The sequence below is a fragment of the Equus asinus genome, chromosome 11, assembly GCF_041296235.1.
Source record: "Equus asinus isolate D_3611 breed Donkey chromosome 11, EquAss-T2T_v2, whole genome shotgun sequence".
NCBI lineage: Eukaryota > Metazoa > Chordata > Mammalia > Perissodactyla > Equidae > Equus > Equus asinus.
This window is the reverse complement of record NC_091800.1, coordinates 31,938,712-31,955,951: the sequence shown is the minus strand read 5'-3', so window position 1 is coordinate 31,955,951 and position 17,240 is coordinate 31,938,712. Positions and strand designations below refer to the sequence as shown.

Here is a 17,240-nt window from a genome sequence, read left to right as displayed (position 1 = left end):
CCTTTTTCTAATAAAGCACAATGTATTTTCCTCCATTTTTATAGAATTTCATGATTATTTTTACAATGTGTAAATCTCTACATATTAATACATACATGAGAAGTATCTGTTTTAAATATCAGCTAACATAATTGTCTTAATGCATTGTAATGAGCACATTTAATTCACTTCATACGCATTATTGACCACTCATCAGACATACAGCGCTGTATTAGGTGATTCCTACTGTATTCAGTAATTGGTACTTCAATACTAAAATATTTTATTCTGAAACAGTAGATATATGCTTATTTCTTACATTCATTTGTTTGGTGTTTAGTTTTCTTGATTGTTTAAATTCAGTGCTTTGATTCAAAATGAAAAAGCAATGATAAATTTATTTTGAAATTAAGATATTTACTCCACTACTTGAGGATAAGATGTACTACTTGCTCATCTATTTCTCTGCTACGTTAGTGTTTCCAATTTTTGTTTGAATTTATTACTATAAAAAGGAGTAAATTTTCTTTTTACAATATAACTGTAGTCCATCAACACATTTATGTTACCAAGTAAGAGAGAGAAGGTATTAAGTTGTTGTAGCTCAAAACTGATAAATATGTTAATTCAAAAAATCTTGTTTTGAATTGAAGGTTTTAATAAAAAATCTTATTCTTAGTTTTGGGAATGATTTTCTTCCATATTCCTTGAGAAACTAAATGTGAAGTGGGTCCGTAGGATGATAAGCACACCTTTTAGGCCTGTAGTGTTCTCTGACCTGAGCCTCTTTTGTGTTAGCTCAATTTCTGTGGCCCTTGACTATTGTCTTCTTTGTTACCACTTTTTCCTTTATTTTAGTAAAGCTGAGCCCCTCTTAATCTGCTCAGTTGTTGCCAAGTGTGACAAGTCTCCCGTGTCCTTCTGCCCTCAAACAGTTTCCAGCCCGTGTCTCTCCAGCTGCTTAAGTAGGGCCTTTCCCGGCCCACATTCCTTGGTGAGGCCTTCCTTGATCAATGGGAAATATAAAACTCTGCTGGCATCTTCAGAACCCCATGTCAGCTTATTTTCTCCTTTGTATTCAATAAAAGGAAACTTGAAAGAATAGAAGGAATTTCTCTCACTTGAGGGTGTGCGGATCTCAGAGTATCTTTTCGAAAAAAGGAAGGAAGTTTGTTGTTTGAGTGTCTCTTTGTTATTGAGGGCCTGTGATGTGCTGGCACTTTCCTCTTTGTTATCTTGTTAACCCTCAAACTGTGCAAGAGGAGTTGTGTTGCCCTCAATTTTTTAGGTGAAGCGATAGGCTCCAGAGGTTCATAACTTACCTGGACGCCTGGAAATGAACTGTAACACTTCTGTGAAGTAATAACCGTAACTAATTAGAATAAATATCTGGGGTAACTTAAGATTCGGACTTGCTTCTGAATCATCAGAAAGAGATCAAAAGTATATTGAGTGTTGCTTTGCATTTTGACTATGCTATTTTCCCTTAATTCTTGAGAATTGATTTTCCATGTGATATCATTTAAACATTTCGTATTTTTAGTCACAGCATTTGCTTAGTACAGTTTACTATTCTGTTTTCAAATGGGAAAAATTTATTCCTGTGATGTCAAAGACATAAAGGGAATATAAATTTTAAAAATAATGGTTTCTCCAGGTTATAAAAGTAGTACACCTTCCTTCTAGAAAAATGAGAAATACTGAAAGCATAAAAAAAGAAAATGACTGTCATTAATCCTATGAATTAGGGGGGAGAAAAAAACCACAGGGAAAATAAGTAGAAAAAATGAGACGACCTATGATGCCATCATTAGAGTTAATCACTGCTTATAGTTCAGTGTATTGCCTTCCAGCATTGTTTTCCATGCATATATTTTTAAAAATACGGTTGAAATTGTGTTTATATAGTTTTTCTGTGACTTGTCCTTTTCACTTAATAATGTAGCATTTCCTCATGCTGTTAGATATTTTTTAGAAATCTGATTTATGTAGACTTCTCTAGAGTAATCTCTGTATAAGGGCATTGAAGGAAATAAATGATGATATCACAGAGAGTCAGTAAGGAGGTAGCCTTGGGGGTCTACCTAACGAAAGCCTCTCTGAGGAGGTGATATTTAAGTTGGAACTTGAAGAATGAGAAGCTAGGCATGTAAACATCCAAAGAATAGAGATCCAGGTTGAAGGGGCACTCCTTGAATCCCTTAGGCAGAAACATATTGGGCATGTTCTAGACCCAGAAAGGGGGCCCGTTTGTATGAGTGAAAGTGAGGGAAGTTGAGGGCACCAGCTAACCCAGAGCCTTGAGGCCTCGGTTAGGACCTTGTGCTGGGAAGCATGCAAGGGTTTTGACAGGGAAGTGATATGATAATTCCTGGGACCAGGTGGGAGAGGATTGTGGCCGTGCAGGGGAGAAGTGGTGGCTGGGAGAATGGAGGGGAGTGGATGTATGTGAGATGCCTTTTGGGAGTAGAATTGTCTGAACTTGTTTATGAAGTGGATATGGGGGAAGTTCAGGAACTATGTTATGGAGCCAAATCTTTGGTGAAAAACTTTTGTGATTATCTTTGAAAAAAATTAATCATCCTAGTAGCATTTTAATGTTTTATGTGCTTTTTCTGTTTCTCAGCTCTGTCAACAATCTAATTGAAACAAGACTTAAAAACTCGAATGAATGAAGCTTTGTTCCTTTTTTATTCAGGTCACATTTCTAGGTTTTAATGAAGAAACAGATGCTGCTCGTATACAGGTATGGTTGATTTATTGAACTGGAAAGGACTGTGAAAGATTATTTGGAACAAATTTTGAGACCATTTGCCTTATTAGCCCAAAGTTTACACTAAAATTCTTCTGGTATCATTCCTGTTTAAAGTTAAAAGATGACATTTTGAGATAAACTTTTGAGTGTGCTTTGGACATTTTCACGTTTAGCATTTTCACTGAATGTTCTTATTACAGAAAGCAGTTTTAGGTTAGGAGACCACAAAAGTCATTTATCTGAGAAGGCTGCAAACCACAGGCTAACTTCTCTATTCTCTGCATAATGTAGAATGAAGACTTGTTTTTTTATTTTGATGGTTTTTGTAGTCTGACTTTAACAGTGAGATTCTTATCTTTTTAATTGAGATTGAGTTAAATTTAAAAGGTAAAAATTGTAAAAAGTAATGATTAACCAATGCGAAAATTTTAGCCTGTTTGACTTAGGCCGGGGTTTACAGAGGGACTGATATTTGAGATATGGATCAGCAAATACAGGCTTCAGAGTTACATGAAGAGTGGTTGAAGCTCACGCAGATGTGGTCGGCCTACTTTTTTCTTTTTAACCTGGTGCTGCTTCTTAAAAATTTGTGATTGCATATGTTTCCTTTTGTGGCAGTAAAGTGTCTCCTAATAGAAGAGTTAACACTATTCAGTTCTTTATGAATAATGCCTATCAGGTGATAGTGAATGAAATCTCTGCTGTGTGTCTTGATTGTGCCCTTTCCAGAAGGAAATAGTTTAGACAGAAGGCACAAGAGAGGACATACTCCTGAGAATGTAAGGTTGAAAAGAGAAGTGTTCCAAAGTGTTTCTCTCATACTCTGCTTCCTCTTTAAGACTTACTAATAAAGCTTTGTTTATAAATGAAAGTACCCTGAGGGGTCAAAGACGTTAATATTCCTTTAACAGAGTAAAATATTTACATATAAAGGGCAAATGAGAAGAAAAAATAAAAGCTATTTTCCTTTACATCTTCATAATATTTTTGGTTAAAGTCTAATACAATAACTTGGAGAGGAAAGGCAGAAAAATAGACTTGTATTTTACAAATATAAAACTTAAGCTCCAAAGAAGTACATTGTCTAGGCAAGAATCCTGTATGAAAATTCCATGATTAAACCTGAGGACTGTAGGTTGACATTTGCAGCTAAAAACTATTAAATGCCTAATTGGCATGGATGTGTGAGGTGCCATGTAAAATTTTTTATAGCTTGGTATCAATACGTTTAGAAGGCTACAGAAATAGCAGGCATTAAAATATTTTAGTATGTTTTATTTTTGAGTTTTTAAAAAATTGATTGTGGATGCTAACCTGTTAACTATTATGTTAACATAACATATTTTAACTACATAAGTTGACTACATATGTTAACTATTATGAACCGGAACATTTATTAACCAGTAGACCTTATAATTTTTGGATAGGGGTCACATTATAGGAACCTTAACAGGATGTTATTCTATAGTGTTATTTATTGTGTTATTGTTTTAAATTAGGATTTAGCTGCAGTTTCTTTGGAACTTCCAGATCTTCTAAATTCCCTGCACTTCTGCAGTCTAAATGAAAATGAAATTATTTGTATGAAGGATATAAATAAATCAACAGATACAAACAATGGTCCTCTAAATCAGGTAACTTTTATACATTATTGCTAATGAATTTTTCAGGGCAAATTTTACAGTGACATTGGATTAAGAGTATTAAACTTTTAAATGCTTGGATGAAGTTTCTTTTTTTTAATGCTATCTCAAGGAAATATGATTTGTAATAAACCGAACTCATGAAGCTTTGAAATTACTGGAGGACAGAATAATTTTGATCATAGCTTTAAATTAGATTTTTCATGTGTGAAGTTCCATAAATGGTATGCAAGTACATATTAATTTTTTTCTAAAAATTCATTATTTCTGGATTTCTTGAACTTCTCTACCTTTCTATAAGCTATGGGAATTTTTTTCCCCTGTATGACTAATTCAAATTTATATAAATATTATGCTATATATTTTGGAGAACATACTTTAAATCATTTTCTGGTTTAAAAAACTCAATGTAAAATGGGCATCTGAAGATTTGTTCTTTATTTATAAACAAAAATGTTATCATTTCAGACAGGTGGTTAGTTTTATAGCATTCAACTTTTAGTTCTTTATTAAGTATTATTTTGTTGATAATCCATCAAAGAAAAATGTTTTGCATGTTTTACATCCTAAAAATTGAATTAGTAGGTTTAAAATCTGGATTACTTATTCCAAGTATCCATAATGAGTTCATTGTGAGGTCTACGGATAAAAGTAGTACTGCCTGCCTCATTTCCTTAATTATATTCTTCATTTATATTTACTTTGTTTTATTTGCTAGGATACAAGAGATAATTAGCTATCATATTTGGTTTCTGGTTTTTTGAATAAATCATTTGTCAGTATTTGCATTTTTTAGATAACATGTGGAAAAAATCTGATGACATATTCTTAATCAAAGCTATAAACATTATTGTAAATTGTAATACTGGGGAAATTGAGGTAGAAGGAGAGGACGGTTCTTTCACAATAGGAGAGAAGGTGATATCATGTTGAAGCTACAGGAAAACAGGATATAAAGAAAGAAGAGAACCGGGTTCCTGCCCTCATGCGGTTTACACTCTAGTTGGTGAGCTAGGTGACTGATTAAATGAGAAAAACCCCAGGGCTGTTCAGTAATACAGGAGAATACGATTCCCAAAGGAATGGAGAGTAAGTTCTGTAACATTTAAGGAGATAGAATAGGGAGGATTTGAATACTTGGATAAGAGAAAGATGGGAGAAAAAGAGATTGGGTAGTGAGAAACGTCGTAGACAAAAAATGAAGAAAAGAATGAAACATCACAAAATCAGGGAGCCTTTCATGATATATGTGTTTCTTTTTTTTTTTTTTTCTGAGATTGTGTTATTTCTAGGCTTCACTTTCAGATAATATGTTTTTGTGTATAATATGTTTTGAAATTAAAATTATTTTTATCATCTTTCCCAAGAGTCATCATTCTGGAATGCTTTGTGTCATGAGAGTGTCACCTACATTACCAAGACTCAGAATTGATTTTATCTTTAGTCTCCTAAGTAAATATGCCACTGGAATAAGATATACCCTGGACACATACTTGCATCAGAAGCGTCAACTTGAGACCGCTGATGAAGATGATGACGATACTGACCAGTCTGTGTCCTCCATTGAGGATGACTTTGTCACTGCTTTTGAGCACTTAGAGGAAGAAGAGACGTCAAAGCCGTATAATGATGGTTTGTTCTTTACTAGACTTTTTCTTGAAATGGGGGATTAAAGTTTAAAGTTCAGTTTTAAAAGTTTTAAGGCAGACTTGTTCAATTGAAATTTATTTTGAAATTTGATTCAATTTAAACATTTTAACCTTTTTTTTCTCGTTGTCTGAGGAATTAATTTTCTTGTGATTTTTAAGTTCATTGTTACCTGGTTTTTAGTTTTGCTATTTCTCTTCTTAGTTAGTAGTACTCTTCAAGCTCTTTCCCTTTTTACCTTGAGTGTTTGGAACATGCCTTGGTTCAAGTTGGAGAATAGTTAGCTGGCAGAGTCACCATATTAGTGTTTCTAACACATGCAACAGTGCACTAAGCATTCCATAGTCCAAATATCCTAGATATGGGGTAAAATGTAATTATCTTAGTAAAATATGTGTTTGCTTTTAAGTGTGACCTAGGATGATCTGTTAACATAGTTTAGAAGGCACTTATATTACAAATAAATATTTCATGCTTAAAGTCTACTTAGTCCCATTGATTTAAATTAATTTTTTAAAAATTCTGTTCAGGACTAATTTGATGATTTAATTCTTTCCCCATAGGAATAAACATTACTGCACTAAGGAGCCAGTGTGATGCTGCTTCACAGACTATTTCTGGTCACCATTTAGAAACTCATGATTCAAGGATTCTGGTTTGCTCTGGGCGGCAGAAGTCATTGGCCAAACCATCACCTTCCGTAATGAATATTCTGGGACAGAAAGACCTAACTTCTGCGAAAACTTCAGTTACGACGTCAATTTCTGAGCCTTGGATCCAAAGGAGTTTTTATAGGTCATCTAATGCTTCAGACAAGGGTAGTGATACACAGAAGATGTTGCTTTCATCTTCTCCTGCTTACTCATCTGAATCAGAATGCTCTAGTCCAAGTCCTGTTATTTTCTTGGATGAAGAGGGATATCAAAAAAGTTTAAAAGCAAAACTTGAGTTACCTAAAATTCCTGTGATGAAAGATGATATAGAGGATTCAGACTCAGAAGTAAGTGAATTTTTTGATAGTTTTGATCAGTTTGATGAACTAGAACAAACTTCAGACACTTCTTGTCCATTTCTGAAAGATCCTGTTGTAGGGAAGCCATCGCAAAAGAAAGGGCAAAAACATGAAAAACCTTGTTCTGTAACCACAACCATGAATCCTCAAAAATTCAAGTTTGACCGTCCAGCTCTCCCAGCTAATGTTAGAAAGCCAACCCCTCGTAAGCCGGAATCCCCTTACAGTAACCTGTGCGATGCTCCAGATTCTCCTCGCCCAGTCAAGGCATCTGGGGAAGACAGTGGCTTGTTTAGCCCTATTCGATCCTCTGCTTTTAGTCCTCTTGGCGGCTGTACTCCTGCTGAATGTTTTTGCCAAACAGATGCTGGTGGATATAGGATTCATGAAAATCATGATTCTGTCTATTACACCTATGAAGATTATGCGAATAGCGTTTCCTGTGAAGTGCTGGACTCGGTTCTTCATACCCAAGATACTAATGCTACATCAAACATTAATAGTATTAAAAAGGGAGAGAATAAAACCGTAGCTCTTAAGCGTGGAAGCCTTGATCAAAAAACTAAATCTAAAAATAAATCATTAATGATTAAAAATAGCATTCAGAAATTTGCAGCAGATCTTGTGGAAAAAAGTTTTGGCAGCGCATTTAAAGATTTACAGAAAGGAGTCTCTTCGTGTACCAATGCATTGTGCCACTTCGCCATCAAATTGACATCATCCGTTTTTCAGATGGCATTCAATGAACTGAGAAAGCAGCGTGCGTTTTCACTGAAAGAACGTGCCATTAGTGGTCTGGCTAATTTTTTGGTGAGTGAAGCTTTATCAAATGCTTTAAGAGATTTACAGTATGTAAAGAAGCAGATATTTACAAACACCGTTGCTAGGTTTGCTGCAGATCTTGCTGAAGAGCTTGTTTTTGAAGGCATCATGGAAGTGTGTCAGTTTTCATATCCTCCAACACCTGCATCTCCACAGCGTCGGTCATTTGACTATGAAGACAAAGTAGTGAAGTCGTATGCAAAAGATTTGTCTGAATCTGTACTACAGGAAGCGTTCATTGAGCTGTCACAAGTTGATGTGACCTTCACAACAAGGGCAGCAGTTAGTGTTTCCACAGATAACGTAAGGAATGTGAGTGCAGAAAATATTGTGCCATCGACACAGACCTCCACGTTTTCCCCTGCTTTTAACAATCAAACAATTATGGTGACAAAACCAATACAGGAATACAAAAAGGAATACACAGTACAGCAGGCCTTGTTTTGTACTTCTGGCATTATTACTTCTATACCTGTGCCCTTGGCAGGAAGTGCCCTTCTCCCATATGGTACTTCATCTAATATCCATCAGGCAAAGTCTCATCTGTCGTCTGATGATAATAATTCAAATGGTGATTCTACTCAAGCACGTGTTACCACAAAAAACAAAGAAGAGAAAGTAGCTTGTCTCAGAAATATTTGTTTACCTTCAGAACACAATCCAAGTAACCAGAATGATTTTAAATCAGTGAATAATGATATCGAAATGCAGAGCTCTTCAAAATTAACGGGTGATCCTGTGACTATTAACAACTTTTCTGCAGCAATGGTGCATACAATAGTAAATGAAACTTTAGAGTCAATGACGTCATTCAAAGTTACGAAAACAGCTGAACACACAGATTGTTTAACTAAAGCAGTAAAGGGAAACACGCCTCCTTTTCTCTGTGATCAAGCAGCACTGCCACTGAGTGAAGCTAGCAATAAGGACATGTTTGCTGATCAGTTGTCTAAGTCTGTTATTAAACAATCAATAGATAAAAGCAAATCAGTGATCCTGAATGTAGATAAAAATGTGGTACACAAGGAAGGTGTACCTGTTCCTGGGGAAGAGTCACAGCTGACCCTGGAAAAGTTCCCCAAATTTCTTGACACTCGAGATCACTTAACTCACAGTTCACTTTTGGTCGGAAAGGATTGTGTTTCAGAACATGGAGGTTCTGTGGCTCATGGATTTTATTTAGAGACACTGTCACCTTGTCTAACTATGGCAGGCCAAAAACCAGATTTGAAGGAAGCTGCTAAGGACAAATCAGTGAAAAAGTGTCATTTGAATAATACAGCACTTGAGCCCTTGTCTTTTGGGCAGGAAAACCCTTTTTCCCATTCACATACTTTCTCATCCACAGCGCTTACATGTGTAGATGGTTTTCCTGTGGAAGATAAACAGAAAATCCGAGACGGAAATGTAATCCCTGGTACTCCTCCGTCAACTCCTTTACTACCATCGCAGGCTGGTTCCGAATGGGATATCAAGAAGTTAACCAAAAAGCTCAAGGGGGAATTAGCAAAAGAATTTGCACCTGCCACACCGCCTTCTACACCTCACAACTCATCCAGTGGTAGTTTGTCTGAAAATGAACAAAATACCATAGAAAAAGAAGAGTTCATGTTGAAACTCATGCGATCTCTTTCAGAAGAAGTTGAAAGCAGTGAAGGTGAAGAGCATCCAGAAGTGGATATGAAGTCAGAGCACTCAGGGAAGAAAGTTCAGTTTGCAGAAGCGTTGGCTACGCACATCATTTCTCTTGCAACTGAAATGGCAGCATCCCATTTAGATAATAAAATAATTCAAGAACCCAAGGTTAAAAGCCCTTGCTTAAGTGTGCAAAGCCAAAGAAGTGTATCACCTACTGTTTTAAATTGCTCAGATGAAAATTTACAAACATTATGCAATTTTGCAGGTGATATGGCAGCAGAAGTCATTACGGAAGCTGAGAAGATAGCAAAAGTTAGGAGTTGTTTGTTTTTCAGGCAAAAGAAGAACAGTTGTCATGTTGATGGTGACCGAGATTATAGATTAGAAGAGAAGTTGGATATAGAGGGGGTGGCACACCCAAGAGAAGTAGAGCCGTGTATTCTTTCATTACCACCAAGTTCTTGTATGTCAGGTCTGACATACAGGTATCCCAGCTGTGAGAGTGTGACAGACGAATATGCGGGTCACATTATCCAAATCCTAAAACAGGAAGGTGGTAATAGTGAGTTAATAATGGACCAGTATGCCAATAGACTTGCTTATCGATCTGTTAAATCAGGGTTACAAGAAGCAGCTAAGACAGCCGGAATGAAGTGCAACTCAAAAATGTTCCCCGTGCAGAGCTCGCAGGTGAAAACCAACAACGAACTGTTGATGTTCTTAAATAAAGAGCACCACCAAGAAGATAAAAAAAGACAAAGTAAAAGAAATGGAGGGTACCTTTGTAAAAATCAAACTTGCGAATGGACACGGGATACATATAGAAATGAGTGCTCCGAACTGTATAGTTTTTCAGCCTCTCTTGCTCACAGCATAACAAGAGATGTTAAAAAAGAGCTGACAGCATCCGCGGTTGGCTTGCCAAAATCCTTAACAGATTCTTGCCTTTATGAAAAATCTGAATGTGATGAAGATACCGAGGCTTACGCTGAGCCAGAATTTCCTAAGTCTTTTCAGCCTTCCTCCCCAAATCACAGGTTTTACCACAGTACAGGCAGCTTAAATGGGTGTGGTTATGGAGAGACTGTTGTTCAAGCTATAGAAGAGTATGCTAAAAAAGTAGCGGATGACACTTTAGAGCTAAGTTTAGGATCTGCAGTTTTCCACCTGTCTGAGACCACAAAAGCAGCGGATAGGATCACTTATGCAGAAAAGTTGTCACCTCTTATAAGTCAAGCTTGCAGATACTGTGACCGTAATGAATTCCACGATTGCACTGGAAATGCACCTCAACCCTTTCTCAGACAGGATTCACATGCTAGTAGTAAGCCAGTTTCTAATTCAAAATATAGTAACATCTATCAGAAATCTAGAGTTTTTCACCTCGATGTCCCCCAAATTCATGTTGATCTTGATAAGAAGACAGTGCTTGCTGAGAAGATAGTTGCTGAAGCTATTGAAAAAGCAGAGAGAGAACTGAGCAATGCCAGTTTGGCAGCCGATAGTGGAATTGGACAAGATGGCATTAGCTTTGCGGAAAGCCTTACCACAGAAATAATGACATCAGTGATGACGAATGTTGCACCTATTGTTAGCAGGTAAGTTTCAAATTTCTTTTGGGTCTTACGATAAAATGAAAAGTTAAACTTGATCATATACGTCTTGGATCCTGTTCAGAAAGGTACGATTATTTTTAACCCTAATTCACAAAAATCCACAACAGCTCTTTGAGGGGCGGGATCAACCCTCAACCGAGCTGGAAGATGAGGCTTAGAGGGGATAACCTCTGTGCTGAGGTTCACAAGGCTATGAAGTAGGTAAAGTTGAATCAGAGGAACAGCTGGAGAATTTTATACAGCAAATACAGACTATTCGTATGTTAATTTACTACTGCGAGATTAAATTTTTATACAGCATTTTCTGTTCACAAAGGTAAGTTTTTTTTATAAAGAGCATAATTTAACCAAAGTGCTGTGAGGAAGAAAGCAGAAATTCTCCAAATGCTTCTACCACTGCCACCCTTGCTAAGGAGACAGTTCTTTCTGATAGGCCTACAGTGCCCTGTTCTTCAGCAGCTGTGTCTTGTGCTCAGTGTTTCTAATACCTCAGTTAAGATTTTCACTTTTAACCTTCTTTTTCCTTGGGAAAACATCAGGACCAACTTGTGTTGTTAGTTTGTAGGATTATATTTGTTAGTCCTTCTGGAAAGGGAAAATGCTTCAAGTTGAGGTGGAATTTAATTGAATCGCATGATACCCAGAGTTTTTAGTAGCTTTTGTCAAAGCCATGACAAGAACTGCCTCTTTTCTTAGTCATCTTAAAATAGGAAGATACAGTTTGGCCAGGATCCTTGAATCCAGTTGTTCCCTGGTATCCTCTTGAGCTGAGAGATGCTGTAGGTTTCTGGTGAGCTAGGGGAGGTCTCTGTTTGTCGTAACTAGTCAGCCTCCTTTCTCCTAGACCAGAGTTTAGCAAACTACAACTCATGGGCCAGATCTGGCCCACTGCTTGTTTTTGTATGGTCTGTGAGCTAAGAATGGTTTTTACAGTTTTTAAGTGGTTGGAAAAAAATCAAAAGAGGAATACGTACTATTTTGTGACGTGAAAATTATATGAAATTCTAATTTCATTGTTCATAAAAAAGTTTGACTGGAACACAGCCATAGTCATTCATTTATGCATTGTCTGTGGCTGGTTTTATGCCCTAATGGCAGGGTTGAGTAGTTGTAACAGAGACCTATGGCTGACAATGCCTTAAGTGTTTATTATCTAGCCCTTTATAGAAAAAGTTTGCAAACTTTTGTCCTGGACCCGTATTTTCTTTGTTCATGAAAACATATTACTTCCTAATATGATGATGGACATCTGATAAGTGGTTAATAAGCTTACAAACGGATAAATAGTAGTAAGCTAGGCCTTTCAGTAGTTGAAACAACTTTTTTCTAACAAAAGTGACGACAGGCTGCAGGCAATTTTAATGCCCCCCCCCCCCCCCCCAATCCCAGCCTGGTGGGAGGAAGAGACTGGCCTCTAGATAATCCTCTAGATTAGAATCTCTCTAAGACATCCCTCCCAGGGCCTAGCAAATGCCTTTCTATCGATTCCTCAGTATTTTCACTTTTTCTTCTTGGAGTTGGGTGAGTAGAGAGGCCCCTGGAGTTCTTCCTATAAGCCCGTGCTAATTCCAACTTTTAGCCACGCTCGTAGAATAATACTTGCTGTTTCTTTTTCTCTTTCTCTTTCTTCCTTAATAATTGTGCTAGGGTTCTAGAAGTGCTGACTATTAAAAGTTAAGTGGTGTGTACCATGTACTCTTTTGCATTTTCTATTTTTACAGTTAAAATGATTTATCTTTCAAGCTTTAAGAGGGATTCATTCAAATGGATTATTTCTGGAGGTATTATTTGGATTATTTCACTAGTGTCCCTTTGATTCATGAAAATAACCATAAATATTTCACAAAGCTGAAATGTACAAAGTGGTGGTACGTGAGTGTCAAATGGGGAATTATGCGATAGGGCATTTTTGGAAGAGCCAAGCATCTAAACTATATTCTGAGCTATTATTTCTCAGCCACAATAACCTAGCAGTCATTAAAAAGTCCTCTGGACCCATCTGGTGGGTCATTTCAGCCAAAAAACCATTAGATTGTAGCACATACCATGAAAAGTATCAAAATAAAAAGAGAACAAAGTAGTGCTCTATTATGATTCAAAACTATAGTGTGCCCGTCCCTGGAATGCCTAATTCTGGTTGCTTTACCTTAAATACAAATTGAGAATAGTCCCAAAGAGGAGGGAAGTTCAGAACCTATTCTAGGCACTGGGGATACAGAAGTAAGTGAAACCGGCAAAACTATGTGTTCTCTTGGAGCTTGTGTCAGAGTGGAGTAAGACAGATAGAAAAACAAGTAAAGTATGTAGTATGGGGATAAGTGCCTTGGAGGAAAACTAAAGCGAGGAAGGGATTAGTGCTGGGGGTGGCGGTGGGCCACGGCAGGGGACATGGTTTGCAGTTTTGAACAAGTAACAGGGGAAGCAACTCTGACAAAGTAACATTTGGGCCAAGAGCCAAAGGTGAAAAGAGAACAAGTCACATGGGAATCAGAGAGGGTCCCAGCCAAAGGGGTGGGACTACATGTGGGAGAAACAGCAGAGAGGTGTGCGTGGCTGACGCAGTGAGCCAGGGAGAGTGGGAGGAGAGAAGGTGGAGGTCGTGAGAGTTACCATACCGGACAGAATGCTATAAGGACTTGCACTCTTATTCTGATGGGTGAGAAGCTACTAGAAGGTTTTGATCAGTAGTCTAACATTTTCCCTCTTTATGTTTAAAAATACGACTTTAAACTTCTATGTTGAGAATAAAATATAGAGGGGGCAATTACGGTAATCCAACAGTGAATGGACTTTCTTGTGAAGATTGAATAAAACTATAAGTGTCTCTTTATTGAAAAAAAAATGAGAAAGGTTATGATCCGTGCTCAAAATCTTGAAGAGATTTGGCTAGTTTGACTGTAGGCTTGACTGACAATACTAGAATTCCTTTAACTACTTTTTTTCTAAAAGCCAGAAGGAGGATTTTTTTTAGTACAAGTAAAAGTACTGTCTCACAAAGCAGATGATAAACTTAGGAACTTGTGCTCCTCCATAGTGGTCCCAGTTGAAAATATGAACTGCCTTAAAGAGGATTTAGATAAATGATGCACTAGGATGGATCCATAATAGATTAACACAGTAAATTAGGGATGTTGGTAGGTACCTCAGTTAACTTTGAAATTAATATGCTCTCCTGCAGTCTCTTTATTAGCAGACACAAAGGGTTAGATAGACCACTGGTCTGGCTCTGAATATCATTTCTTGTTTTTGTCATTTTTATTATCAAATGGATAGTCTTCTAATTCAGAATCTAATGCTTTTGGATCTTTTGGATTGAATTTTTTTCTTCTCTTTTTCTTTTCCTTTTGTAGTCCAAAAGAAATAGAAGACTTTCAGGCAGCTGAGTCTTTTGTTAGCCAGCAGATGAATCTCAGTATTGGTGATGACAGCACTGGTAGCTGGACCAATTTAAGTTTTGAAGATGAACACCAGGATGAAAGCAGCAGTTTTCATCATCTAAGTGAGAGGTAACTAAAATTTTGCATGTAATTGCATAGTTTAGGTCCTTAGAACTCAGAAGTGAGCTATAGATTTGCCTTGAGTATTATTGTAAAGTTCTGAATTTGAAAATATGTCTTAATTTTCAAAATGTATTTTATTATTCACAATATATTTTTAACAGTTGACATTTATTAAGTATAGTAATTAGCCGAGCTAATTTTCTTTGGATGTGCTAATAGTTGCTTTGAAAAATATTGCATACTTTTGATTTTATACACTTTAAGCTTTATCTGGACTTTCCCGTGAGTCTTTTGAAGAAACAATTTTTCTTTCTCAAAGAGGATACTTTTTTTTCTTTAGAGATAGGAAAAAGGACAGTTATCTGTAAAAAGCATCAAAATGGCCCTGTAATTTTCTTGATATTAGTTTAAGTGGTATCTTTTTTGGGAAGGATTCCTTACTTGTCCTGCTATTCAGGAACAAAATGACCTGGAGCATTTATACTTGAATGACTGAAAACACATAAACTCATTATATATGGTTTTGTACAGCAGAAGGCACCTACCTTATATATAATTTTTCTTAATTAACTTTGTTCATAATAACAGTCTTTGGAATATTTGATTAATTATGGTACAGTTGTTTCTTATATTCCTAACTCTATAAAGGTGTTCCTGACTAACCTATAAAATTCTATAAAATCTTTATCTACATTAACTGATAATTGGAAATAATAAATACCGTCCATAGCTGAGTCCAGGGAGAGAGAAATATTCTCAGCGCACATACTTCCAGCTTTGGGCATATGTGGACAGGACCCTGTGAGGCTTCAGTTGAACAGACCCATTGGAATTGGCTTACCAGAAGGGGAAGGTAGGAAGACTGTTGGAGGAGAGGATGAGGAAGCATAAGGAAAGGAAATGGCTTTTCACTTATTAGAACATAGCATCTCAGAGTATTTTGTTTGATGCTTCGATTAACCAATAAGTATTAATATTTTTATAAATTACCTATTTTTGTAATAGTTTCTTAAAATGAGATGTAAACCACCAATATTTCTTAAAATCTAGATTCAAAAAAGGTAGTCTTTACTGGTAGTGGGAAGTGGGGGTAATATCACAAATCATCACTGGGCCCTTTGCCATAATTTTATCTGGAATAGAATATTAACACTTAAATTCTCCTCTCACCTTTGAGAAACCCAGGCTTCTGGAATTTCAGTGAGGGTTTACATTGTTGTTTAGGAAATCCTGGTGTTGAAATGGGAGAAGTAGGATCAGAAGCTAGTTCAGAAAGACCAAATCAGGCTGAGGCTAAAATAATTAGGTTTAATGTTGGCAAGTGCATTTAGGTTCAGAAAATTAATTCTTTGATTTCAGGCTGGGGAAAACCTGGCTTGATGGCATTTTGTCAGAAAAACAACTGTGATTTAATTGACCACAGTCTTCATAAGAACTATTACGCTATGTAGTGTTAAGGGTCAGGCACAAAGACAAAGTGGGACTCATCCAGGGTTGGTGCTGTGCTCGTTGAACATACAATTTCCAGGGCCTCACCTCCCAGTGATTAAGATTCATTAGGTCGTTGGAGGGTCCCAAGGGCTGCATGCTGGGTAAGCATCTCAGATGATTTTCATAAGTGGTTCAGAAACCACACTTAAGACATATGGCTTCACATGTTTCATCTTCCGATGAGATCTGCTGTAGGAGCTGTTATTTTCTGGTAAAGAGATCAAGGGAGGAGATAAGAGACTTCACTGGTTTGAACACACCTTGCACTTTCACTCTAAGTAGGAGGTTCAGAAGAAGGCAACAGTTAAAAAAGAAATGATAATTTCAGATTTTCACAAGTGTTTAGAAGGAACGTATAATTATTTGATCAGAAGAGAACTAGGCTGTGTATGTGAATCTGTTAAGTGTTTCAACAGTTTGTGAATTTTTTACAAGTTATGTAGTAGATTTGGTAAGATGGGACCGAAATTGCAGAATTTTTGGGATAATTTCTGTGATGTTTCAGAATTGACAGTAGTCTTCATGTGGCTGAAAGCCACAATAAAGAATTTTAGTCCTTGACCACCACTGGTTTGAGGTATACCTGTTGTGGACATAGGAAATAGGAAAAGACATAAAAGAAAGTGATGGAAGCAGGTCACTGTTCAAGAATGAAATAGGAAGACTGTTAAGAGAGGAAATTCAGTTGTTTTATGTTGGGTTCGTGTAGGATGATCACTCCTCCTGGTTTGCTCAGAACAGTCCTGGTTTACTTGTGCTGTTCTGGGGTAATTATTGATGGTGACTTTTCATTTTCAGAAGTGTCCTGGTTAGATGAAAAATTATATGGTCACTTTAGTTAGAAGTGGCATTTTATGAATAACTGATTTCAAATCTGACCTATTTTGAGGGGCAAAAGGGGAGAGGGAATGAGGTTGGATAGAATTTCAACTTTTAGTCTTTACATTTTTTAGCTGTTTATTTCTTTTCATGTTCACTTAATATTTAGGTAATGGATTTTTATTATTAATTAGATGGAGGAATCATTAGTAAGATATGGGTAAGAATTTTCATTTTGTAATTTTTTTTCTTTTTTTAGATAACCATCCTGTTAGTAGAAGTAAATGCAGTGTTTGAGATCATTAATGTTCTCTTTCT

General features: G+C 36.6%; 1 protein-coding gene across 9 annotated transcripts in view; it reads left to right on the top strand.

Annotated features, from left to right (window-relative positions):
• Positions 1–17,240, top strand: part of AKAP11 (A-kinase anchoring protein 11) — a 49,177-nt gene that overhangs the window by 19,471 nt on the left and 12,466 nt on the right. For all 9 annotated transcript variants that reach the window (XM_014866873.3, XM_070480840.1, XM_014866870.3 and 6 more), the window contains 5 exons: positions 2,678–2,725; positions 4,234–4,368; positions 5,745–6,009; positions 6,588–11,094; positions 14,463–14,618. In XM_014866873.3, coding sequence (XP_014722359.1) covers positions 2,678–2,725; positions 4,234–4,368; positions 5,745–6,009; positions 6,588–11,094; positions 14,463–14,618 — 5,111 coding nt within the window. The remainder of the gene's footprint in view (positions 1–2,677; positions 2,726–4,233; positions 4,369–5,744; positions 6,010–6,587; positions 11,095–14,462; positions 14,619–17,240) is intronic.